A 25183-nucleotide genomic window follows, 5' to 3' on the forward strand; every position below is an offset into this window, starting at 1 on the left:
AGGGATGATGTAATACCAGAGACCTGAAGGATGGGCACAGGACATTCAGATAGACAACTGACCCTGCAGAGGTTAAGAGCAAGTGCGAAGAGCCAGGGGTAGGAATGACGTTGGAGTCGTTGAAGAACCCAACAGAGCCAGTGACCTGGAGTAGAGCAAGCAAGGAGGACAGGATGGTAAGAGAGGCAGAGGCCGTATCAAGTAGAAGTTTATGAGAGTGTTCTCTGTCTTCTCCCCTTCCATGTTGTTCAAACCAAATCCATGGCTTCTAGAACCATCTATTCCGGCAAGCCTTCTCCACTGCCCCAGTCCAAGCATCCCTCCACTCTGAGCCCTGGGATAAGCCTCACAGTCTGTAGCACTCGTGTGAGTGGGTATATGCATAAGGTGTGCCCTCTTGGCAAGATCCAAAGCTCCTGCAGGACAAGGACCAGATAGTAATTCTTGTATCCCTCAAAGTTCTAGGAATGCACTCAAAAACATTCATACATTCATCAATATTCTCATAAAGTTTCAACCAAGACCTGTTGCACCAAGAAGTTCAGGTAGCACAAGAGTGAACCAGTTGAATTGTAGTAGACCCAGCCTGCCTAGACCCCTTTAAACCAGGGGATCTTGGGCAAGTGACTTAGCCTCATGGAGCCTCTGTTTCCTTATTAGTAAAAGGGGCGCAATAACAATATCTAAGTCAAGGGGTTGCTGGTGAAGATTACAAAGTCTCAGTAAGCCTCGGCTGTTGTTACTGCTATGATGATTATCATCAGTCACCTCATCTGTTCTATATTGACGATACAGACTCCCCAGCTAGAAAGCAAATCTCTTATATGTCTATGCGTGGTGCAACTAGAATCAGAGTTGTTATTTTTGGATCATATCCGCCCTCATCAGCGATGATGCCACCAGAGGAGGCTTCTGTCTGTACAGAGGTGAGGCTTGGCTTTGCCTTTGTCACAGATACGGTCCCCTCGAATTGGCAATGCCCTCCTCCACATTGCCTCATCTTGTAAAGATCACTGGTCAGGAAGTCAGGACCCTTGGGCCCGGCTCTGCCCCTGGGGGCCTTTGGGTAATCGCTTGCCCCTTCCAAGCCTCAGTTCCCGTCTGAACAAGGAGGAAGTGGTTCCCCATGATTCCTGTGGACCCTTCCAGCCCTGGTGCTCCGCGAGTAGTCTGTGTAGGGAGCAGCCCCAGAACCCATGAGGCAGACGGGGTTGAGGAGTCTGGTCAGGACAGCCCACCACAAGGAGAGGAGGAGAGAAATGCAAGACCTAGCCGGCTGCGGCGGTGGGGAGAAGGGGGAGGGGGAGAAGGAGGAGACAGAGGAGGAGGAGGAGGGCCCGAGGGGTGGAGGGGAGACAGACCCAGCCCAGAGCTCCGACTGGTTTCCTGTTGGCCGGCTCTAAACCGTCCGCATTCCCGCAGACCTTCACACTGTCCGGAACGCACTCCGCCAGCCACCCGCCTGCCGCCGAGGTACGCACGCCCCCTGCCCAGCCTTTCCCTCTCTGGTCGCTCCACCCCGACCCCCTAGTTCCCTCCTGCAGTGTGTTACAGAAAGAGGAGCTGTGCTGGGGAGGTCTCTGGGTCAGGGACGGGTGCGCATCTCTTCGGGCTCCGTCCGCGCTCCTCCCGCTAAGGGCAGGAGCCACGGACTCACTGCCTGTTGCTTTTCAGGTGGTGTAACTTGGTCTCCCTTTTAGGTTTGCAGAAAATAATCTCACTGTGTCTTTGGGGGAGTGCTTTCTCTGTGTGTGTGTGTGTCTCTCTCTGTGCCTGCCTCTCTGGTTTCAGAGGCTGCCGGCTTCTCCGCTGTGCTCCCTTCGCAAATGTGGCAGCCTGCTTTCCTAGGAATCTGATCTGCTCACAGCTGCACGGGGCTGGCTGGCAGCCACGGTCTGTTCTGCTCCCCATTCCAGGAGAAGACTCTTCCTAGACTTGGTTTTCGGTCAGGGGTTCTGTTTTCCAAAAGGAACTTTGCATGAATGATAAATTCATCTCTGGAAGGCAAATGGAGGGTCTCTACCTGGAATCAGTACCTCTGGGAAGGCGCCTGTTTCCCTGGAATTCTCCCCCACTGACCCCTCCCCCCCTCAACACACGCACTCTGAAATAGCACCGTCAGACTCCTGGGTTAGGCATTGTTCCCATCCTGGGCTGCCGGGGTGTAAGCACGGGAACTCACTGGCCGTAGCCCTTAGTGTACGTGGATCTGAAGACCCCAGACATTTGATATCATCCAACCAAGCCTCTGGGTCCTCTGGGAGGCTGGGTGTGGTGGAGGATGTTCCAGGAAAGGGAGAAGGGGGGAAGGCAGGCCAGAGAGACTCCCAGGGCAACCTTCTCACACCTCCTTGTTTAGAAAGCCCAAACTCTACACGGAGATGGTGGTCTAGCCTTTTAGGATGTTAAGTCCTCTTTGGACGCACTCTTTCCTGTCTTTACCTTCCTTGGCTCCATTGGCCAGTTGGTGAGTGGACTTCTGGGGTCTGAGGGACACCAAGGGAAAAGGGGGCACTGAGATGAGGCATGTCTTCAAGGAAGCCCAGTCTGCCCAAGAGAGAACAGAGAGGCACACATTTTCCTCCAGAAAGGACAGCATTCTACAGAGAACACAGGGAGAATGTTCTTACCAGCCATTCTCTAGGGTTAAATTTCTGTCTTCTCCACCTGCTGATGGGAGAGTGAGAAGCAAATAAGAAGTAGGTTGGCAGACTTAAGCACACATTCTATGTGCTGTCTTAGGTAAGTAAGTCCTTTGGACTTAGTTTCCTTATCTGTAAACTAAGAAGGTTGGACTTGATGGTCTTTGGGGAGCCTGACGTCATCTGAAACTTTCAAGGGAAAGTCTTTTAAACCAGAATCCACAGACTGGCCTATGAATGGGCTTTAAGACATCTGCAAGCCACTTAAAATTTTATGTATAGTAGTAGTGGTAGTAGTGGGGTGTGTGTGTGTGTGAGAGAGAGAGAGAGAGAGAGAGAGAGGAGAACAAGAGGTATTCACAGCCTTTAGTCTTAAGATATACTCAAATGGATGTACTACTTCCCAGAGAGCCAGAGGGCATGATGATGTGGAAGATGGAGTGTGGGACTGGGAGCAGATGTATATTTGCAGGAGGATAAACAATTTTGAAAGGGAGTGGTTGGGGGAAGAGAGGGTTAACTCACAGTGCTCAGCTGCCACATCGACAAAGCTCAAAGCAGAGGGAGGGGGGAGGGGGGAGGGGAAGGGAGGAGGGGGGAGGGGGAAGGGGTGCCTGGAGAAGGAATCAACTTTTGAAACTTTCTCCAAGTCCCACCCACAGAAAGGCTCTTCTTTGCCATGACTCATTCTGGGAGGAATGTGAGTTGCCACGGTAACCTTTTTTCAGGGTCTCTGCCTGCTGGCTGGGAGGGGACATTGAAACACTCAGAACATCAGGCTCAGTCTGAATGTCCCCCACCCCACTCACTCCCCAAATATCAGGACAGCAAACTCTAGGTCCTGCCCTGCTGATCTCCCAGGATCGCGGGGCAGCTGTGGGGCTGTGATGAGCCTCCCTGGGCCGGTGTTTGAAGACCAGAGTTTTAGTTGCACGGCTGTTCGGGAGGTGCCCTTTGACCTTGAACTAATAGATTCTCCGTTCTGAGCCCCAGTTTATTCCTTGGTTAAAGAGCAATAACAATGGTCACTTCGAGGCGGTACGGTGTGGAAGAAATGGGATGATACACAGGAAGCACTTGGTACATTGTGGCCCCCAACCCCCCAAGCGGTGGATTTTTAGAACCGATAAACATGGTATCCAAAGACTTGGTGAAATCATTTCCATCTTTTTTGTCTGGCAGCTCTGTCATCTTGGGGTGTGTATATAACTTCTCTTTATTAAAAGTGCTAATAGGCACATTTAAACAAAATAAGTGTTTAAATCCATTTTGATTTGGGCACCTTTGTATTTCCCAAGAGTGTTGTATCCTCCAGTGTGAAAAGAGCATTGGCCAAGGCGATGGTAGAGGCGAGTCATAATTCACACTGAGTGACAGTGGGTAAGACCCTTCCCCTCCCTGGGCCTCCTTTTCCTAATCTGTTAAATGGGGAATCTAGATGGTCTCCAGGGGCCCTTCCAGGTCTGAAGTCCTGCGAACCTAAATCCCAGAGATTGCTTTCATGAGAAGAAATAACTGGCCTACGTTTTTAACCTCCTCCGTGCCCCTAGTTGGAAAGGAAACAAGAGAGGAGGGGCTAAGGGATCTTGGGTTGTGTAACAGTCCTGCTAAAATCTTTATCCCTCTGTAGAGACTTGTCAACCAAGAGCATGGCTGGGGTTTGCTATTTACAAGAGCAGCTTTCCTTGCTGAAAATAAGCTATAAATAGGAAAGGATGGTGGAGAAAAGGCAAAGGATGGTGGAGAAAAGGCAAGAACTCAGGATGTGAGGTAAACGGGAGACTATTTGGCTTTCGAGGTTATTTAGATAGGTAGCCAAATGTGCAGAGATCAACAGGGACAGACACAAACCCACAAGGATGTAGACTGTAAACATCGATTTTACCAACAGGCACCCACTGGCACAGCTAAAAATAAATGCTGCCAAACGTGCGCCAGTCCAGAGGGTCACGCCCTCACACACCTCCCCCTGAGCCGTTCGTTGACTCACAGACAAGTTCCAGGTATACAACTCGATGCACATACAAACCCTGGCACTGACTTACCCAGGCCCCAACAGACAGATGCTGAGCCAGGTGGACACTCAAAGACCCCTACATGGCTTCACGTAGAGGTCCTCAAGGCCAGAGGTCCCCGTGATAGACACACTGCCAGGCAGTGCAGACGGGACTGCCGTTCGTAGCCGCACGCGAATGTGCACATCCAGACATGACTACAGGTTACGAAGAGGAGGCAGACGCGTCGTACACATCCACGACCAAATCACTGGTGGTGCTTTACAGGCAGAGAAACGGAGGATCAGAGAGGGAGGATAGTCACCGAAGGTCACACAGCCAACTGATGTCTGTGCCTAACTTCCAGATGTTCAGACCTGTCCAAATGTTCACTTTTTTTTCCTTTTTTTTGTTGGTTTTCATCTGGTCACTTTGGTTTCATGCCCGTACACCTCCTTCTGAAGGCACCAAGCCCTATGGGTGATCAGTGATACCAGTACTTTCTCTCTCTTGGCTGGCCAGTGTGGCCTTTGCCATGAGGGCAGCACGAAGGGCTAATAGCGGCTGCTTCCCCCCGCTCCTCACTTCACCCGTCTTTAAAGGAGGAAAGAGAGGGCTGGAGCTGAGCCTTCAGCCGAACCGGGGGATTAATGAAGCTTCTGCCTTTTCTCTGCAGCACAGAGCCTGGATCCTGACCCCAACCCTGAACTCAGGGATGGCTGGGCTGGGCAGAGCCAGAGCCAGCAAGCAGTGACTTGGCAGAATTATTTAGAAAAGCAGTCTCCTCTTATCCAGGAGGAAGAGATGTCTTAGACAGGAAATTAGCTCTACCCTCACTCTCAAGACATAGAGCTTGGTGTCTCTAGAGAAAAAAATATGGATGGAGATACCAACTCTGTCCAGAACGGGGTTCTTTCGGAAACTTGATATTAACCTATCTCATCTGGGGATCCCTCTGGGTCATCTTATGTTAGTCATGGCGTTAGGATCCCAGACTGATCAGATGGAAAAAGAAACAGGGCAAAACAAGGTGAACATCTGGATGTTTCTGAACATCTGGAAGTTTAGTGTCGCTACCAGCCTGCTATGTGACCCTCGAGTGAGTTATTTTCCCTCTCTGAGCCTCAATTCCTCAAAATCAGAAGCATGGCAAAGAGGTTTCGCGTGGCTTGACGACACCAGTCGTTGGTAGCGGCTGCCAGAAGAACTGTGTTCAGGATTCAGATGCCTCCCTGCCCTTTAGGGGGAAGGGTCATGTGATCGATTAGTAATGTCTGCCACATGCACTGCAGGAGCAGGTGGACACATTTTCACCATGTATTTGCTATCTTTGGTATGTGACAACCTGCATTCTGATGTTCTTTCTCAGCCCCTCCTTTTGTGGTCACCCCCACGCAGCAGTGGCCTGTAGAGGGAGCCAAGGAGGAAAGCCTGAAGCTCCACCCTGGGCCTCTCCTAACCACCATGAAAGAGTGAAACGTGGCATCTTAGATGACTTTGTGGAACGTTAGTTAGGCTGATTCTAGTCCCGAACTCCAGGGCTGCTTTGGAGTTGCCCCAGAACCTCTTCACTCCTAGGCTTGAGCACCCATAACACCCTCAAAGTTTCCCTTAGCTTCTTCCCTTCCAGCAAGAAATATTAAAATTGGAAGCAGAGTCAAGGGACAGGTTGGGAGGGATGATACTCTGAAAGGCTTCTGCCTGAGCCGACTTAGAAAGCCAGGGCTGAAAGAAACCTCAGGGACCACCTTGCCCCGGGATTTTCAAAGTGTGTTCATAGGAGACCCCAGAGATGCTCCAGGGCATCTCAGCGGTGTCTGAGTGTGGAGGACTTTCAGCCCTCATCTCAACTCCCCTTGTACCTGCTTTTGTTTTTTGTTTTTAATTTCAAGCTGATTCATTGAACAGATTATAATGAACTCATGTTTCAACAAATGGGAAAGGCTTTTAGCTACTTCAAATATTGGACTCCGCAGAAGACCTCATTGACAGAGAGGGCTTACATACTTTTGACCACCACTGGTCTGAAACAACCTTCTCATTGTGCAGATGAGCAGGGCCAGGTGTGGTCTGGGGAGGAGAGGAGCCTTCCCTAAGTTTGCACAGTGAGCTGGGAGCAGCGTTGCCAAGACTGCATCCCAGGACTGCCGACGTCCATGTCACGAGACCACCTCCGAGGGGCTGTGCTTGTTCCCCGGCGAGTCCAAGGGTGGCCGAACTGGCTGCGGTGGCGCCTCTCTGGCCTGGCTCACAGAGGGGGTTCCTTTATTAGCCTCCAGACTTGTTTTTCTCTTTTTGGGCTTGTTTACCAGGAACATGTGTTTTTGGAACCCTTGTTTCCAAGCCAAACAGTGGGAGAGAGATGCTTGGTGTGCGTCAGCAGCCTAACTAAGAGGCCAGCCTGGGCCCCAGCCTTCGTCACTGTGTTCTCTGGAGGCTGGGCTGGTGTCCCCTTGTCCAAGAGGAGCAATGTCTCCTTTGTTCCACCCCAACACCCTTTCTCCCTGGGCCACAGACAAAGAGCCAGGATTCTTGCCCTGGATTCTTGAGGGGGATGGAGATTCTGGGATCAGTGGATTTTAAGATGCTCTTCCAAACAACACTGCTTACTTCTGGTATTCTCTCATATAAATCACCCAAGAGCCTTTCAAGGTAGGTGTATTATTTCCATTTTACAGATGGAGAAATGAATTGAGGCCCAGAGTGGGAGAGTCACTTTCTGAAGGTCACACATTTGCTAAGTGGCAGAGCGAGGATTTGAACCTGGACGTTCCGTCTGCGGAGCCCACGTGCTTGCCTTTCTGCTACATTGCATAACCACTCTTCCTGACCACTGGTTACCTTTATAACCACTCTGATGTGGTAGCCACTAGCCACATGTGGCTACTTAAATTTAAATTAAGTAAAATGAAATCTAATTAAAAATTCAGTTAATTTACACTAGCAATATTTCAAGTGTTCGGCAACCACATGTGGCCAGTAGCTATCATACTGGACGAGGCAGATAATAGAATAAATTCATCATCTCCAAAGGGTTCTATGAGACTGCACTGCTCCATAAACCACTTTCTACCCAAATCAGATTTGATGATTACAACTCAGATCCTGTGCTTCCCGTTCTTAAGAGCCCATGATTCCAAGACTCAAAATCTATAAAATTCCATGAGTCTGAGATTTCCCCCAGTTGTGACATTCAGGGACTTTTCAGTGTCCAGGGAGAGCCCAAAGGAGGCCCTTTATATTTTGAGGGAGATGAACTGGGGGGCTGGTTGTACTTTTCCATCCCCAGAGTCTTTCTAAAGAGAGAGAAGTGACCTCGGCTTCGGGTCCTGCTGGCAGCCAAGGACGGGTTTTCAGCCGTCTCCAGAGCAAATAAAGGCAAAGGGAAGGGACTTGATGTACGGAACAGGGGGAGGAGGTGGCGGTGGGGTGGGGGTAAGCAGTGTCTGCCTTTGATGACCACCAAGCCAAGGGAAACACACCCCGTGTTCCTGCCCTGGCCCAGGCTGCTTTCCCTGCACCTCGGGCCAGTTCACAGCCCAACTGGGCTCTATTCAGGTGAGCACCTGGGAGGGATCAGCTGCCAAGAGAAACTGTGTGAGATGAAGAGCTGGCCCGTGGTGGAACTGGGCTGCCCGGGGCCTCATTCAGCCCTGCCGCTCACTCGCTGGGTCTCTCGGAAGGTTTCCTCCCCTCTCTGGGCCTCAGTCTTCTCACCTGCACTATGGGACCGCAAGACACGCCTTGAGCCTCCAGTGGGATGCCTGATTGTCAAAACACTTTGGAAAGGATAGACACAGGCATCATCACAAACTAAAGAGATACAAAGGAAGGAGTTTTCATTTAATACTAGTCATTTCTACAAAGCTGTTGAGATTTTCACTGGGCATACCAGATTTAGGTTTGATTGGTGAAGGATGTGTTCTGAATGCTGGGGCTTGGCTCTGTGTTGTGACCTCCCTGGGGTTACTGTTGCCCCCCCCGAGCTGTGCAGGATGGGTGCCAGACCTGTTTCAGAGAGCTTCAGGGAGGGATCCAAGCATGTGTAGGAAGTACGGGTGTGCAGCTGTTACCCTTTCCTCTCATCCCATCATCTGGAGAGAAAGGCTTCTGGGACTGGTGATGGAGCACTGGGCACCAGGCAGAACCCCAGATTTGGAAAATAACTCTTTCTCTGAGATTTCGGGTCATTTTCTTAACACTGTCACCGCTTTTCTGCCTTTCTCTTCCACTCCCACGCTGGATGGAACACAGTCCCTGTTAGGCCCAACCCAACTCCACGCACGAGAAGGGAGTTTGTCAAGGCAGTTTGACTTGCAAGAGGCCTGAATATTGCAGTTTCCTGCTCTCAACTGCAGGCTCATCGGGAAAGTGGGACTAAGGGTCCTCCCGTGCCTTGTCTGCCAGTGTGTCAGAGTTTCCCAGGGGACAGCATGTATGTGGGGCCTTTAGACACCATGAGCACTACAAGATTTAGAATTATTTTTCGGTTCTGGCTGCAAAACCAGTGGCAGGAAGGGTGAGCGTGCCCCTGGGAAAGACGTGCAGGAAGGGGGCGGGGAGGCAGACAAAAAAGCTGACCAGAGCTGGTCAGAAGAGGGGGAGCACAGTCAGAGAGGGGAGCATGGTTGCTCCGCTCAGATGAAGGACACAGACTCTGGAGATGTTGGTTTTCCTGGCTCTAACCGGAAGCTTATTACATTTCCAGTCCTAGCATGGACTAGTCAAGTCCATGACATGACTTCTGTCATTGGAGCTCAGACAACACCTTTTTGTGTTTCTAGCTACTGGTCTCACTCTGCCCCTTTGACTTCAAACAGTCTCAGACAAGTCTTCCATTGATGCTTTCTCTTCTGTTCCATTCATAAAATCGTAGGCCAGGGTTGTCTTGCTTGTATCTTCCAAATGGGAAAGCAAGCAGGGAGATTTTTCCACCTCTAGGCCTGGGAGGGAACAAGCATACAACTGTGTGGGGCAGGAGCATTCTACAGCTGCCTGCAAAGGGAAGACTGGAAGACTGGACTCCTTTGGGAGCTGGAGCCAGGGTGACACAATGCCAGGCCCCTAGGCTGATTCCTCTAAATTTCTGTTTTATTTCAAACATATGCCATGAAATAGGAGGTGAGGTTTTGTGTCTATGTTAATACAACAAAGGGCCAGTATGAAGTCTGCTCTTCCTCTGCCTATTTCTGTTGTTCAACTACTGCAAGTGAAGAAGGGTCATACTACAGGTAATGACCAAGACCAGCATGTGCCTGCAACATTTTAAGGGCATTTCAAGAACCCAGCCTACAACCTTAAAGCTTACCTAGTCTAACCCTCACAATAATGGAAGTGGGGGACAAGTGATTTAACCAGTATACCCAGATGGTTTTGAGGCAGATCAAGGACCCCTGGCATTTAATTCCAAGCCAAGTGTTGGGTTTTTTTCCATGATGCCAGGGTACCTCCAAGGTCCTTGGTTGGTTGAAAAGTCTTGGAAAGAACTGGGGATGATGAGCCCAATATAGAAGTTTGTGGGGGCAAAAGAGGGAAGACATGGCCACTGGTCACCTTGACTAAAAGCTGCTCAGGGGCCAAGGGAGCACTCTTTTGTTTTGTGTAGCCACAGGAGGAGGAACAGAGTAGACCAGAAGTTTGAGGGAGGCAAATTTAGATGCATACAAGGGAGCGCTTTCTAAAGGAAATAGAAAGTCCATCTAGTGAGAACATGAAATAAAATGTCCCCACTACAGTTCCTCTGTGAGAGAAGGCATTTTGGCAATGAACCATCAGAGAAGATTCTGCTCCCAAATCCCTTTCAGTCATGAGATTTTTGGAGTGAAGAGCTCAGCATCTGGAGAGTGAGGTCTTAGCAGTGACCGGGGCAGGAGAATGTTCTATATCTCAGCTAACATCCTTTAGCTGTGAAGGGGAAAGAGGAGAAAACATGAACACATGCAAGTATTTGGATAGTTTCCCTCCAGAGAAGTGCTGTCCCTCTGGGCAGAGCAGAGAAAAATGTGGCTACCCTCAAGTTTCCACTGGTCACACTCCGAGACTATTGTTCTTTGTTTTAGAAGGTGGATCTCATTGTCTCAAATTGACAGGAGGTTTCTGTCTATTAACTCCCCCCCTCCTTTCAGACGGGGTAGGAAGGAGGAGGAAAAGGAAGAGGAGGAGGGTTAAGGGGATAAGAAGAAAAGAAAAAAAAAAAGAATCCTAGAACATCAGGGATTTAAGGGTCCTTGAAGATGATCTGCCTCAGTATCGCCCAGGCTTGACTAGTTAGCCAACCACCTTTGGTGAACCACTATTTATAAAAACTTCAGTAAGTGTACTGGCAAAAGAGACTTTATATCTTTACCATATGTGGAAAAATCTTTGTCTTTTGTCATAAATGGAAGGAAACTATAAAAATAAACACAAAGAAGACAAAACAACTTCGCTGAATTCCAGCGGGATATAGTTTCCTGTGGAGGCTCTGAGCCAGAGGCCTGCTCTCTGTTACAAGGAGATAGATAAGTGCTAGAAAGGTATTAAAGACATCTTAGCACCAAACTGAGGCTTTTTCTTCATATAGTTGGGATTGGAAGAGAATTGAGTAGAAGCAAATTTCTCTCTCATCTTTCACTATAACTTAACATGCACCATCTAAAATTACCTCGCATATCACAGGAATTCAATGTCAGAAGGAGCTCTCCATCAAGAAGCCCCCCGCTCACTCACCTCTCAATCTTTGTCCCCTCACAGGGTTCCCAGCACCATGAGGGCCTGGATCTTCTTTCTCCTTTGCCTGGCCGGGAAGGCCTTGGCAGCCCCTGTAAGTACCCAAAGAGCATATCTGCTTGGTCTTCCTTCCACCACCAGCTCAGTGGCATCGAATCTGCTGGCCTTGGATGCTTGGAGGGGTCAGGGACGTCCCTATCTCATTATTTTACTTATTTTTAAAAAAGATTGTTTCTTACACTAATAAGCACAGGAGAAAAATTAAGATGAGGACCACTGGATGGAGAGTCTGGGGAAGAGAGATTTCCATGTAAGGAGAAAGTGAACAGAGAGGGCTGGTTAGTTTCCAAATCAGTGAGGGCTATTTGGTTGCAAGCAATAGGCTCCAATATGGCCAAATTAGTGGGAGAAAGGAGACAGGGGCAAATTATAAAATCAAAGGTGTTGGGGAGGACTGGAAAAGGGCAGGTTCAGGATCTGGGAGGTAAGAACAAACAGACCGTCTTGGAGATGCAGCCATCTGAATAGATCTGCTCCAGCAGTTTCACATCTTGAGAAAACGTGCCAAGAAGATTTAAAAACAATTCAAGGACACCGATTTGGTTGAGCTTGGGTCCTGGCCCTGCTTCTTGGCCAGGGGAGTGTGGAGCACACTGACCGTCCCTCCAAGACTTGCATGCAGGGGGCCAGTAGTGGTCATCCAAAGCTAAGCCGGAAGCCATTACCGGAAGAGGGAGGAAGTAGCATGCTGCCGACCGACCGTTTCTCCCAACCCCTGATTCCCTCATCCTCTCTCCACTAGGAGGTGTGAATGGTGGTAGACTCTGGCAGGTAGATTCTGCCAAAAGATTGGGCAGGGTTAGCATTACTTTTAGAAGCAGCCCCAGCCAGCCAGGCACCTCAAACTTGTATGTTATCTTGCTTCTTCTTACTCCCAAGTTGACATGGCAAGAAGGAATCACAAAATCACAATAATAATATACTTGTGGGAAAGATAACGACATCTGTTAACATGCATGATGTTCCTGCCCCATTGGTCTCTGTTTTCCCACTCTAAACTGAAAGGAGTTCATCTGCATCAGTGGTTTTCAGATTCATAGGAGTTCAAGGCAATGGAAATGCTTTTCTAAGCTAAATCTTCGATAGACGCCCCAGATATAAAATATAGAAATGGGGGTGCTTCAGAGTTCCATAGGACCCCTGTGTGTGGCTTATCTTTTGCCCTCATCACCCCACCCATGGCAGTCCCTGAGGCACAGCCTTGGAGATTTCTAGGGAGCTGCTCTCCTAGCTCCCCTGGCTGGAGGCACTTCAAGCTGGCCTTGGCCTTGACCTCTCTGAACTCCATTTTCTCTTTCCAGCAGCAACAGGAAGCCCTGCCTGATGAGACAGAGGTGGTAGAGGAAACCGTGGCTGAGGTGGCAGAGGTAGGTGGGTGGGGAGCCCAGACCTCCACATTCATTCCCTGGAGAAACCCGATGGGTGCTGTGGGGTCTCGACCCTGGAGCGGGGCATTTGCCCCTTCCCATGGGCACATGCAGCATTTTGGCATTTTGGCAGACAAGTCCTCCATGGATGCTTTCTCTTCTGTTCCACTCATAAAATCATAGACGTGAATCCTGTATGTCCCCCAATCCTGACACATTCCTGAATGCTTCCCAAATCTTCCATGGCACCCTAGAGTTAGGAACTATGATTTTGAAATTTTTTATTTTTAAGCTGCAGGACAATTTTTCTTAGGTGATCACCCACAGTCTCCCCATACGTTAAACATAAAGGGGAAGCTGCTGTGGTATGGCTGGTGGGGTGGCAGGCTTGGTACCCCTCCTGTCCCAACACCCCTGGTGGCCTCTGCATCTTGGTGGGCCTGTATAAGTCCATCTAAATTCTGGACCCTGGGGGGCATTTGTGCGCCCTGCGCCTTGGGCCTGACACACCTTTCCAGCTTGTCTCTCCTCTTGTGGGACCTGAAGCTCCAGGCAAGTCCCCTCCAGTGTTTACCCCCGAGGGTAGGAACCATTTGACTCACCCTTCTCCCTCCACCCCAGGGACCTGTGGGAGCCAACCCCGTGCAGGTGGAAGTAGGAGAATTTGATGAAGGTGCTGAGGAAACTGAAGAGGAGGTGGTGGCTGAAAGTAGGTCCCTTTCTCGTGTCTTGTCATATCCAGTCTTTGCCCTCTGCCGTTTGAGCCTGGGGCATGGGGACAGCCTACGTGAGCTTCCTTCCTAAGGAAATTCAGGGTGGGCTCCTCCCTGCAGGGTGGGCTGTGGAGGAGAAACAGTGTTGACTTGGAAGTTGGAAATCTTCTCTGGAATCTGGGCATGATCTATGTATAGCCAGGCTGTCTATGCTCTGAGTGTCAGGAAGGGATGTTCCCAAGGTGGAAATGGCCTTCTCCCCTCACAGCTATTTGCCCTGATACCAAAGTTGGGTTTCATGTTCCCACAGAGGTCACAGGTCCCATGTGGTCACTGCGCTCCTAGACGACCTCTGTCTCAGCCCATGCCCCAAGTGGGTGCAGACCTGAAGGGACTCCAGGAGTTTCCACACACATTAGCTTATTTGATCTGCATACAGCTGCAAGGAAATAAGGCCTGGGAACCTGATAGAGCTCATATAATGCTACGCTTGGAGTAGGTGCCAGAAAGAGAGAAATGTCCTAGGGCCTCCGCCTCCAGCCCACTGTGCTGGCATCTCCATCCCATACAGTGGAGAGGCATCATACCCAAGGGGTTAACAGCATGGACTTGGGAGGCAAAGACACCTAGGTTTGCCTCTAAACTCGTTGACTCCCACTGAGAATGCCCTCCGACAGCCTACTTAGCTCCTCTGAGCCCAGCTTCCTCATCTCTAACACAGGACTGATGCAGACGGTAGACCCTCACCCCACGGCTGGAGGGTTATGAGATGAGGCACAAGAGCACTTGGCCCAGTGCCTGGCAGGGCAGGCGTCCAATAAAGAATGACTCAAATACCCCACATCATGCATCAGGAGGAAACGGCCAGATTGAGCTGTCATCCCGAGGGCATAGAGTTTTTGTTGGAACAGAGGGGCATCTACAGAGTCCGTTCCTTCCCTCCTCCAGGCCCACCCTCATCCGGTGTTTACCAGACACAGCTGGGCTCTATTGTTCGGCGTGGGCCCCAGGGCACTTCTCCCTTTTCCTTTACAGCCACTCAAGTCTGTTTTGCTTGGCCTCACGGCTCCCTGGCTCCCTGACAACAGCCGATTTTCCAAGTCATTCTAGAAAGTTTATTTTATTTATTTATTTTTGAAAGTTTATTTTATGATCCAAAAATGCCTCACTATCACTGAGGAACAGAGAGCTGAAAACACAGTGATTGCTTCAATCCTCAAGGGAGTTATATGGTATCCAGTGCTTCTGGGTCCCAGATTAAGCCTGTAGCTCCCCAAAATGTGCCTGACCCTGACCTCACACTGAATCTCTCATCCCCAGACTGAGCCAATTTCTCCCTTAAGCGCCAACTGCTGGGCTCAGCAGAAGAGACAGGAGGACTCAGGGCTGCCCAGAGCGAGGAGTTCTGCCCAAGGATCCATCTGGGTGGGTTGGGGTGGACCCGGCGGTGCTAACTACATACCCTTGTACTCTACCAGACCCCTGCCAGAACCACCACTGCAAACATGGCAAAGTGTGTGAACTGGATGAGAACAACACTCCCATGTGCGTGTGCCAGGACCCTACCAGCTGCCCTGCCCCCATTGGCGAGTTTGAGAAGGTAAGGGCAGGGGGCTGGGGGCTTGGGCCCTTGCAAACATGGGGGGTGGCTGCCCAGAACACTGGTGGCTCGTGGCTCTATGGGGCAGCTCCAGTCTCAAAAGTCCCCTTGCTAGATAGTCATGGCAGGAAAGTGGAGGTAAGGCTCTGCCCGTCACTGGGTCCCTCCAGCAACCAGCAAGAATTTATTCGGCACCAGCAGGTTCCCAGCTCCACACCAGATCCAGAAAGGAATACATCAAGAACATCAGACACTGAGATTGGGGCTTTCTCGGCTTGGGAGCAGCCTAGCAAAGCATCAGGTCCAAAAATATGGGTTCTGGGCTCAGACTGAAGTTGATTTCAAACCCCATCTCCGCCCTTGTTATCTGTGAGATCTTTGCCGAGTGCAGAACCTTTCCAAGTCTCAGCTTTCTCATCTCTAAAGTGGGGATAGAAATAGTCTTTATTTCTTAGGACTGTTGTGGGGATTTGTTAGGTAGTACTTAGTACTCAGTACCCAATATATGCTATTTATTTATTTATTTTTAAGATTTTATTTACTTGAGAGAGAGAGAGCATGAGCGGGGGGCGACAGAGGGAGAAGCAGACTCCTCACTGAGTGGGGAGCCCAACGCGGGGCTCGATCCCAGGACCCTGGGATCATGACCTGAGTTGAAGGCAGACACTTAACCAACTGAGCCACCCAGGCGCCCCCCAATATATGCTATTTAGAAAAAAATCTTTCAAACCCATCCATTCTTCATCCAACCATCCATCCATCCATCTGTGCAGTTATTTATTGAGTGCCCGCTCATGACCACCAATGTGCTAGTCATGACCTAGCTCAGGACAGAAAATCTGGGATTAGCATTGTTCCCACAACCTCCTGTCTGGGTTCTCCATCTTTAGTCTCTCCCCAATACAACTTCTCCCCTGGGTTCCAAATTTTAGCATCATTGTCAACTCTTCCCTCCTCCTTATCCCTTTACCCCCATCCCACTGGTCACCAGTTCCCATCAACTCTCCCTCTGCAGTGATATATAAGCAATTCTAAGGAAGTATGTACAGGAGGTGTGACATAAGGCTCCCTGCCTCCTAACACAGATACTTACTGCCACTGTCCTTGTTCAGCCCTCGGCACCTCTGCTTGGCCACCCCCACGTACAGAGATTCATTAGGAGGACTCACATGACTCAATGTAGGGTTGTACTCACAGCGAAGACTTATTACAGTGACATGTTAAAGATACACAGCTAAATAATAATGGAACAAGACATAGGGAGAGTCTGGAAGAATCCAGGTACAGCCTTGCTTACTTTCTCCACCTGCATGAGGGGTCTCACAAAATGCAGTCTTTCCCCAGCTACGGAGATGCAGCCACATGTGAGCAATGTTTCTGCTCAAGTAAGCCCATTAGCGACTTAGCACTCAAAGTTTTCATTGAGTGCTGCCTAGCACGTACTCAAATTCCAGACTCCCAGAAGGAAAGCAGACATTCAGCATAAACCGTGTTGTTTGTACAAGCAGTCTAGGCACAGTGAGGCGTTCTTATCATCTGTGGAAAGTTTTATAGCGGCGCAGGGACTTGTTTACCGGCCAAGTTCCCAGATGCCAGCCAAGGGCCAGCATCGCAAGCAGGCCTTTCTAAGCATAACAATCCCAGCTTGCTGTGTTAACTTTCCCCTGTACACTCTGCTTTTTTGCCATCCCCATCTTTAATTCATCCTTTCCAGAGATGCCAGGTTTGTTTTCCCCTATCTCAGCCGGGTTCAGTCATACCTCTACTCAGAGACCAACAGAGGCTCTCAGCAGGGGCTGAACATTGGTCTGGGAGCCCCAAGAGTGGGTTCTTCTTGCAGCCCCACCACTAACTCCCTGTGTGATCTTGGGCTAATCACATTCCTTGTTGGCCCTTTGTGTCCCCATCTCTGAAATGGGCAAAGACGGTGGTACCAGCGACGGGCTTTGGGAATGAAGGCGAGGTGCTCTATGCTTTGCCGACAGGTATGCAGCAATGACAACAAGACCTTCGACTCTTCCTGCCACTTCTTTGCCACCAAGTGCACCCTGGAGGGCACCAAGAAGGGCCACAAACTCCACCTGGACTACATTGGGCCTTGCAAATGTGAGTCTGTCCTTGGGCACTGCCAGCCCCCCAGCTCACAGAGAGAGTGCTGAGCGGCTCTGCCGTCCCATGCTGTGTGACATCGGGCAAGTCTCTTCCCCTCTCTGAGCCTCTTAGGAGGGCTGCCGTTTACAAAATGAGAGGACTGTCTGTGAGGAGCTTCCTCTCAACTCTGCATTCAGGACACTTCCCAGGAAGGACTGAGCAGTTGTGGAAGCACAAGATCAGGGATTTTTAGAGCCTCTCACTAGCATCCAAGACAACTCATTCTTTTTCTTTAATGATGAGGATGTTCTTGTATAGGGCTAACCCACATCTTTACTGCTTCAACATTGTAAAGCAAAAATGATGTTCTATCTGGATCTATAAAGTGGTTTTTGTTTTTAATTAATTTACTCATTAATTAATTAAATTAATTTATTTAAGTAATCTCTACACCCAACATGGGGCCTGAAATCAAGGCCCTGAGATTAAGAGTCACGTGCTCCTCTGACTGATCCAGCCAGGCAGCCCTGGGCCTATAAAGTTTATTTTTAAAATATTTGAATTTGAATGCTTTAAGAGAGGGGGCATGCCTGCCAGTCCCCGTTAGGCCCTGTTACTTGGTGTTGCCGTATCCTTGGCCTTATCACTCCATCACATCCCTGTCTGTCTACTTAAGACATATGATTAACCGCCCTCTTCTAGAAACTTGGGAGTCAGGTGTCTGCGTGAAGGGAAGCCAGGATGCTGTCTAACTTTTTGTTAGTGATGCCAGGGCCAGATGCCACCGGCCCAGGTGCCTCCTTCAGCATTGGCCGTCTCCTTATCATTTGAAACACCCAAGGCCACATCCAGTCCTCCACGATAACACCCATGTTGTGTGTCTGGTACACTCTGGCACCAGGTGGCACTGGGGAGAGCCACTCACCTGCCTCGGGTGTGCAGAGTGCAGAACGGTGGAGGAGAAAAGCAGGTTCTCCTGTTGTCAGCTCCACTCTCCCAGTTACAGGGCCCAGGGTGTGAAATGAGAAGGCACAGGAAGGGGGCTGGGGGAGGAAGGTTGACAGGAATCTTTAGGCAGTGAGACTGAGGAATGTGCCAAGGGGACTTTTACCAAGTGGCTCTTGCTGTCCTCTGGGGCATATTGCTCCCTTGCTCCAACTCCTAGTGTGTCCCCCACAGATGCTCCCTTCCACTCCCCCGCTGGTGGTGGAGAAGGTAGTGGTCCTCAGAGGGGACTTTCCCTGGACTTAGGATGAGGGAAGGACAGGACTCTAAGCCCCGGGACAACCACATACCCTGGATGGTGGATGAGCTCTGATAATGTGGCCTTGAGCAAGCCCCTTCTCCCCATGCTGACCTTTAATAAGTCCAACAAGAGAGTGGACTTGGTCTGACATTCTGGGATTCTAAGTTCCAAAGATTAGGATGGAATCATTATCACGAAGAACGTTCTGGTGGATAAGCAGTCCTGACCTCCCCACCCCAGCTAAGCTGGGCCTATGGATAGATGTTATTCCTCAGCCTCGCAGCTTTGAACCCCTCCCAATGGTTGGCATCCCCGGCGTGGGACCTGGGCCTCTGCTTTCAGGCCCCATCATGCAGAGAGATGCAGGAGTCACCTCAGCAAGTCAGATCAGGTCAAGGGAAGAGCAGACATGTCTTTGTGTCTCCATTTGCAGAGCATTCTTCCCTCCACAGAATCTCCTGTGCTCACTGTGGTGTGAAGAAACTGGCCCAGAAAGGCTGAGCCACTCTCGGTGCCAAAGCCTCTGACTGAAACAGCTGTAGGAGGAGGCCCTGGGGTGGGAAGTGTGGTCTAGCCAGTATGTTGGCCCTCAGGCATGGAGAGTCCTGGTCTGTGCTGACAACTCTTGTGTTTTGGACCCTAGACATCCCCCCCTGCCTGGACTCCGAGCTGACTGAATTCCCCCTGCGCATGCGGGACTGGCTCAAGAATGTCCTGGTCACTCTGTATGAAAGGGACGAGGACAACAACCTTCTGACCGAGAAGCAGAAGCTGCGAGTAAGTGCGCTCTTTCCGGCCTGTCCCAGGGTCCCTGCCTGGCACTGAGCGAGATGGCTCCTGGCCCCGGGCTAGTCCCATTCCTAGAACTAGGCCCTCAAGGGTAAGCCTACACCCCTGCTCTGATGAGTGCCCTTATCCTGGGTGCTAGACACAGACTTCTCACTGCCTTTGGAGGCCAAGAGTATGCATTCACCCCTTAAAGACTCTGAGAAGTCCTGTAATGAAGATACCTGCTCACTTTGTTTAGCCCAGTGTCAAACAAAAGCGACAGAAACTGCCCTATTCCTTTTTCCTTCTGAGTCTGTGGATCTTAGACTTTACTGATCTATCAAGCACTTGGAGTACTGATAAAGTGCAGATTCCTGAGCCCTGCCTAGGGCCCTATAGAATCAGTGTCTCCATGAAACCAGGCCCAGGAAGCTGCATTTTAACCAACTCCCCAGATGAGTTTGATGGGGCGGCTCTGTGGAGATAGAATGCTTTGAGATCACCCCAGGCCTCCACTCCTGTGGATGAGAGGCTGGTATCCATGTCTGCCACTTCCTTCCCTCACTTTGAACCTTGGCCGTGGCTGGTCTCTTCTGGCTCTGGCCTACTGTCCGCGGTGGAGGGGCCCTGACTGGCCTGGACCATCTCCCCTGGACCCTTCGTCACATGGCGTCTGCTCCCACAGGTGAAGAAGATCCATGAGAACGAGAAGCGCCTGGAGGCCGGAGACCACCCCGTGGAGCTGCTGGCCCGGGACTTCGAGAAGAATTACAACATGTACATCTTCCCCGTGCACTGGCAGTTTGGCCAGCTGGACCAGCACCCCGTTGATGGGTAAGGCCTCCGGCCGGCAGGATCACAAGGGGCTGCTCTGGCTTGGCGCTGGAGTAGACGGCGTCACAGGTCAGGGCCGGTAGGCGCGCTGGGTCTGGCCAAAGACCTCTCAGCAGCCTCTGCTGCCCCCAGCCCCGGAGCCCACAGTCTGTGTGGGGGCCGAGGCGGGAAGGACCGGGCAGAGGAGAAAAGATGCACACCCGAGGGGAAGAAAGCCACAGTACATTTGCATGCCAGAAGAAGCGGACGTCGGCGGGAACTGAAAATCCCCCTGATCCCTGGGCTTGCTGGCCTTGGGTATCCATGAGTTGAGGGAGAGCAAGCTAGGAAGGATGCAGACTCCATGGCGTGGGGCAGCGGGGAGGGGACAGCCTGCATGCTCGCAGTCCTTCATTCAGCAAGCCCGGAGACCCCGCCCCAACCGGGCGAACCGGCCCGGGAGTTCTTAAAAAATCCACACAGCCAATCCCATCCTCATTGCAAGCCCTTGGTTTCATTGTTCTTGCCTCCAAATGAGTCCCGAAGTGCCGTGCAACCCCACGGCCGAGCAGGCAGGCGGCTGTCAGCGAACGAACACTTACTGAGCATCTATTACCTGCTCAGTGCTATTCCAGGGCAGGGGATTTAACAGTAATCAGGGCTGGCACGGTCCCGGCCCCCAGGACGCTCACAATGTGATCTGCTGCTCACAATAGAAGGAAAAAGCGAAAAGGCCCCCAGAAGGCGCAGGTGGTGGCTTGCTGCATGGGAGGCCCCGTGGGGATTGTCACAACCCTCACCGTAGCTTTCTGGTCTCCTCTTGCTGTGTGCTCTTGGAGGAGCATAGAAAGACGGGCCGCCCTGTTTATGTGCCTGGGGGAGCACACTCTGTACAGGGATGCTCCTCTCTGGAGGCTCACCCCTCGTTCTCGGTCCAGGCTCTGTGCCTGGAGCCCGTCCACCCTGTCTGTAACCCCCGGGGGCTGGGGTCTCCTGAGCTCTGGGAAACTCCTTGCAGTTTCTCTCCCAGGCTCATTCCATGGCTGGGATCCAACTGAGTCACTCGCTGTGGAGGGGGAAGGAAAAAGTCAGGGGGACATCTGGAGCTCAGGCTGAGCAACTGGATTCCACCAGGATGAAAGGACCAGGAGAGAGGCTTCCCACTGGGGCTACAGGGACTGTGCATCTGGGAAAGTGCTCCAGCCTAGGCCAGGAGATCCATCCGCCCCCTCTTCTTATCCCAGAGCTGCATGACCTTGCCTGAGTCCCTGCCCCCTTGGGACCTCAGTTTTCCCATCGATATACTATGTAAAGGGAGGGAGTATTCCTGTAAAGGGAACCAGAGTATTCCTTCTGGTTCAAACATGTTGTGATTACTTCCATGAGTTGGGTGGGGCGAGGGGGTCTGGGGATTAGAGAGAAAATTGGAATTGCAGTGCAGCCCCTTGGGGAAGAGTGTTTTCAGGAAAACTATTTGAGGGCTCTGGGAAATAAGGAAAAAATTCATACATGTGCTCTGGAGTCAAGGCTGGCTGGAGAAGCAGGAATGGAGGACAGTGGGAGAGAAATGAGAAGGCCTCTCTCGCACAGTATGATATACAAAAATTAAAGCTCTATGAAGGTTTTGGTTCTTTTCACTCTCCTGCCAATCCCATTTCTCCCCAGAAGGCAGCACTGTCATAATTTTGATGTATCTCTTTTTAGAGGTTTTTTTTTTTTTAAAGAGAGAGAGTGGGGTAGGGCAGAGGGAGAGAGAGAATCTTAAGCAGGTTCCATGCCCAGCACGGAGCCCAATGTGGGGCTCGATCTCACAACCCTGAGATCCTGACCTGAGCTGAAATCAAGAGTCAGACGCTTAACCGACTGAGCCACCCAGGTGCCCTTAGACTCTTTTCTGTGCATTTGTAGCTACATAAATGTGTGTTCACCAGAAACACACATTGTGTTTTATGGCAGATTTTGAGCTACCAATGGCAGAATATTTTCTATTTTCTCTTTAAGTTTCTATGCCCCAATTCTCAGCCAATTAGGAAGCAGTTAAATGCATCAAGAGACCTTTGTTATGAATCCATGGGATCTCAGAACGGGAAGAGCTCTTAGACATTATGGTCAACTCTCCCTGCTTTGATGGAGGGGAAACTGAGGCTCAGAGTGGGCAGTGCCTGCTCTAAGTCACACAGCAGGTCAGTGGTACAGCAAGGGGGTAGACCGGGATCCTGGCTTCCTGTTCTGCTTTCACATCCCTTCCTTCTGCCCTGTGGGGCAGGCTCGCTCTCTCCTGTCTCTCCTGGAGTGTCCTTAGGCCCTCCCTCTCTCGCCTGCAGGTACCTGTCCCACACGGAGCTGGCCCCACTGCGTGCACCACTCATCCCCATGGAGCACTGCACCACCCGCTTCTTTGACACCTGTGACCTGGACCACGACAAGTACATCGCCCTGGACGAGTGGGCCGGTTGCTTTGGCATCAAGGAGCGTGAGTGTCTGAGCAAAGGGGCCACCATCCTCTCCCCAACTCCCCTCTGTTTTCTCTGTCATCTCTGTGTCCATCCTCTCTGCCCAGTTCTGCTTTCTGTGCCTAGTTAACTCCTTTTTGTGCTCTCCCTGTCTGGGCCGGCCTTGCTGTCTCAGGCAGTCTTGTTCATCTGCTTTCTCTTTACCTTCCTCAAGCATAGCGCTCAGTCTGTGCCTAGTGCTATTTTGGGAGCTGGCAGGCACCTAGAGAGGGGACAGGAAGTGTAACTTGGCAGCGTGTGTAAGTGACAGGAACAGACCAGGGGCAGGGAGACCAAGGTCCTCAGTCCCCAACTTCCTGGATGACCTTGGGCTGGTCCCCTGACCCTTGGCCCGGGGATGGGTGGGACCCACTGACTCCTGGGGAAGCGCATCTTCCTCCATACAGGGCTCATTTCTAATCCTGTTTTCTTGTCTTGCTTTGCAGAGGATATTGACAAGGATTTGGTGATCTAAATCCACGCCTCCTTCCGCAGTACCAGATCTCCCTCTTTGATCTTCCCCTTCCTGTTTCCCCCAATGTTTAAAATGTTTGGATGGTTTGTTGTTCTGCCTGGGGACAAGGTGCTAATATAGATTTAAATGGATACATTAACGGTGCTAAAAATGGAAATTGTAACCCAAGTCATGACATTCTTAGTTGTAACACGGCTGTGGACGCCTCTTGCTCACCCACTAATAGTCTCACTTTTCTCTTGCCATTTGCTGTGCTGCCCCGTGTCCTAGTGGTGTATGGGTGGGAACTTTGATCTGCTCAAGTCTGCCTTCAACACATCCCGCATCTTCAGATTTTCTCTCCATTTCTCAGTTTGAAATTAATACTCACCAAGTTAGTCTTTGTGTTCATTTTATTTCAAGGTATTGGTTGCCAGGGGGTCATCCCCACGTGGCCTGAAGGAGGGCAAAGGGAAGTAATAGGCACGTGATGCTGGCAAAGATGTTTCTGGGACAAGGGGACTAGTGGGAGAAAGCCCTGCAGAACCCGCCAGCCAGAACCACAGATAACAAGGCTGTCACCCAGAGAAAGGACCTGAGTCTGTGTTAGGAAAACGTATTAACTCTCACATAAGCCCAGTTCCTCACCATTCCCCACCCCCTCATCTTTCAGTGCCCTTTCTTTTCATGTTAGGCTGTTTGTCCAAACTTTTGGGAGCCAGGGTGGACCATCAGCACTCTGGAATCCACCAGGCCCCTGGAGGGTGGATCACCATACCCTGCAGGGCTTCTCCCCTCCTAGCTGTCTTTGGGGAATGCAGGACTGGGAGGCTGTTTCCACCGGGAAGGCCAAGGTCAAGAGCGAGGTGTAGAAAATTGTAAAGTAGAAAAAGTGGAGTTGGTGAATTGGTTTTGTTTTGTTTTGTTTTTTCACATTTGGATAGCTGTCACAAGAGGTCTTTCCCTTGGTTTCTAGCACGTTCCTCCTTTTCTCCCCCTCCCCACCTTTTTTCCTTCTATTAATCAAGAGAAACTTCAAAGTCAATGGGATGGTCAGATCTCACAGGCTGAGAACTTGTTCACCTCCAAGCATTTCATGAAAAAGCTGCTCCTTATTAATCGTGCAAACTCTCACCCCGACGTGGGGAGTTTGACAAATCTTTCAAAATAAAAAGTAACGACTTAGAAACTGCCTTCCTGAGTGATTTTGCATGTGTCTCAGTCTTAGACACCTCATTACCCTGACATGCAGACACAAGCATGGACGCGTCTACACACATCTGTACAACTGCAAACCCTGGCAAACACACTGCTTGGGTGCACACACTGTGTCTTTATACACGGGGGATGTATTTGTACGCAGGGAATGTATGGTTCCTATAAGCACAAGTTCTGCTTACTTTTAAGTTTTTATTTATTTATTGAGAGAGAGAGTAGGGGGATGGGCAGAGGGAGAGGGAGGGAGAGAATCTCAAGCAGACTCCCCACTGAGCATGGAGCCCGACACAGGGCTTGATCTCATGACCCTGAGATCACGACCTGAGCCGAAACCAAAAGCTGGATGCTTAACCGACTGCGCCGCCAAGGCGCCCCAAGCTTACTTTTAATTTTATGAACTGTGTGCTGAACTTTTTTCATTACTGTACTTCATTATGAGCAGCACCAGGCTAAGCAAATATCTCCTTCCACCATCCATCCATTCTCTTTTCCACCCCCTCAAACCGATTTATTTATTTATTTATTATTATTATTTTTTTTAGGTTTTATTTATTTATTTGAGAGAGTGAGAATGAGAGAGCACATGAGAGGGGGGAGGGTCAGAGGGAGAAGCAGACTCCCCGCCGAGCAGGGAGCCCGATGCGGGACTCGATCCCGGGACTCCAGGATCATGACCTGAGCCGAAGGCAGTCGCTTAACCAACTGAGCCACCCAGTGATTTATTTATTCATTTTAAATTTTTACTTAAATTCTACTTAGTTAACATTCAGTGCACTACTGGTTTCAGGAGTAGAATTCAGTGATTCATTACTTATATACAGCTCCCAGTGCCCCTCACAACCAGTGCCCTCCTTTTTTTTTTTAAGAATTTTATTTTATTTTTTTAAAGATTTATTTATTTGCCAGAGAGAGAGAGCACAAGCAGAGGGAGTGGCAGGCAGAGGGAAAAGCAGGCTTCCCACCGAGCAGGGAGCCCGATGTGGGGCTCGATCCCAGGACCCTGGGACTATGACCTGA

The 25183-nt window shown here is 50.5% G+C and overlaps 2 protein-coding genes across 4 annotated transcripts in view; one reads left to right on the forward strand and one right to left on the reverse strand.

Annotated features, from left to right (window-relative positions):
* Positions 1–25183, reverse strand: part of SLC36A1 (solute carrier family 36 member 1) — a 236950-nt gene that overhangs the window by 14460 nt on the left and 197307 nt on the right. The gene's annotated exons all lie outside the window — the stretch shown is intronic.
* On the forward strand, positions 1320–24140 carry SPARC (secreted protein acidic and cysteine rich). Of its 2 annotated transcripts, none has more exons than XM_045902280.3 (10): positions 1320–1473; positions 11369–11438; positions 12709–12771; positions 13393–13480; positions 14963–15084; positions 17070–17190; positions 19065–19198; positions 19875–20023; positions 22327–22475; positions 22941–24140. In XM_045902280.3, the coding sequence occupies exons 2-10, from the start codon at positions 11382–11384 to the stop codon at positions 22967–22969; spliced, it is 912 nt and encodes a 303-aa protein (XP_045758236.1). In that variant the 5' UTR covers positions 1320–1473; positions 11369–11381; the 3' UTR covers positions 22970–24140. The 2 variants fall into 2 exon arrangements, with proteins under 2 accessions (XP_045758236.1, XP_045758230.1); XM_045902274.3 differs by having other exon boundaries at positions 1321–1473; positions 12706–12771; positions 22941–23346.

The sequence above is a fragment of the Mirounga angustirostris genome, unplaced genomic scaffold (assembly GCF_029215605.1).
Source record: "Mirounga angustirostris isolate CCGP_5_RB_7025 unplaced genomic scaffold, mMirAng1.0.hap1 SCAF_7, whole genome shotgun sequence".
In the NCBI taxonomy this organism is placed as follows: Eukaryota; Metazoa; Chordata; class Mammalia; order Carnivora; family Phocidae; genus Mirounga; species Mirounga angustirostris.

Bases quoted from the DNA above. Each gene is read 5' to 3' on its own strand.
- SPARC (XM_045902274.3), top strand. From the start codon at position 11,382: ATGAGGGCCTGGATCTTCTTTCTCCTTTGCCTGGCCGGGAAGGCCTTG. The intron at 11,439-12,705 runs GTAAGTACCCAA...TTCTCTTTCCAG, and splicing joins GGAAGGCCTTGGCAGCCCCT to CAGCAACAGGAAGCCCTGCC. The intron at 15,085-17,069 runs GTAAGGGCAGGG...CTTTGCCGACAG, and splicing joins CCATTGGCGAGTTTGAGAAG to GTATGCAGCAATGACAACAA.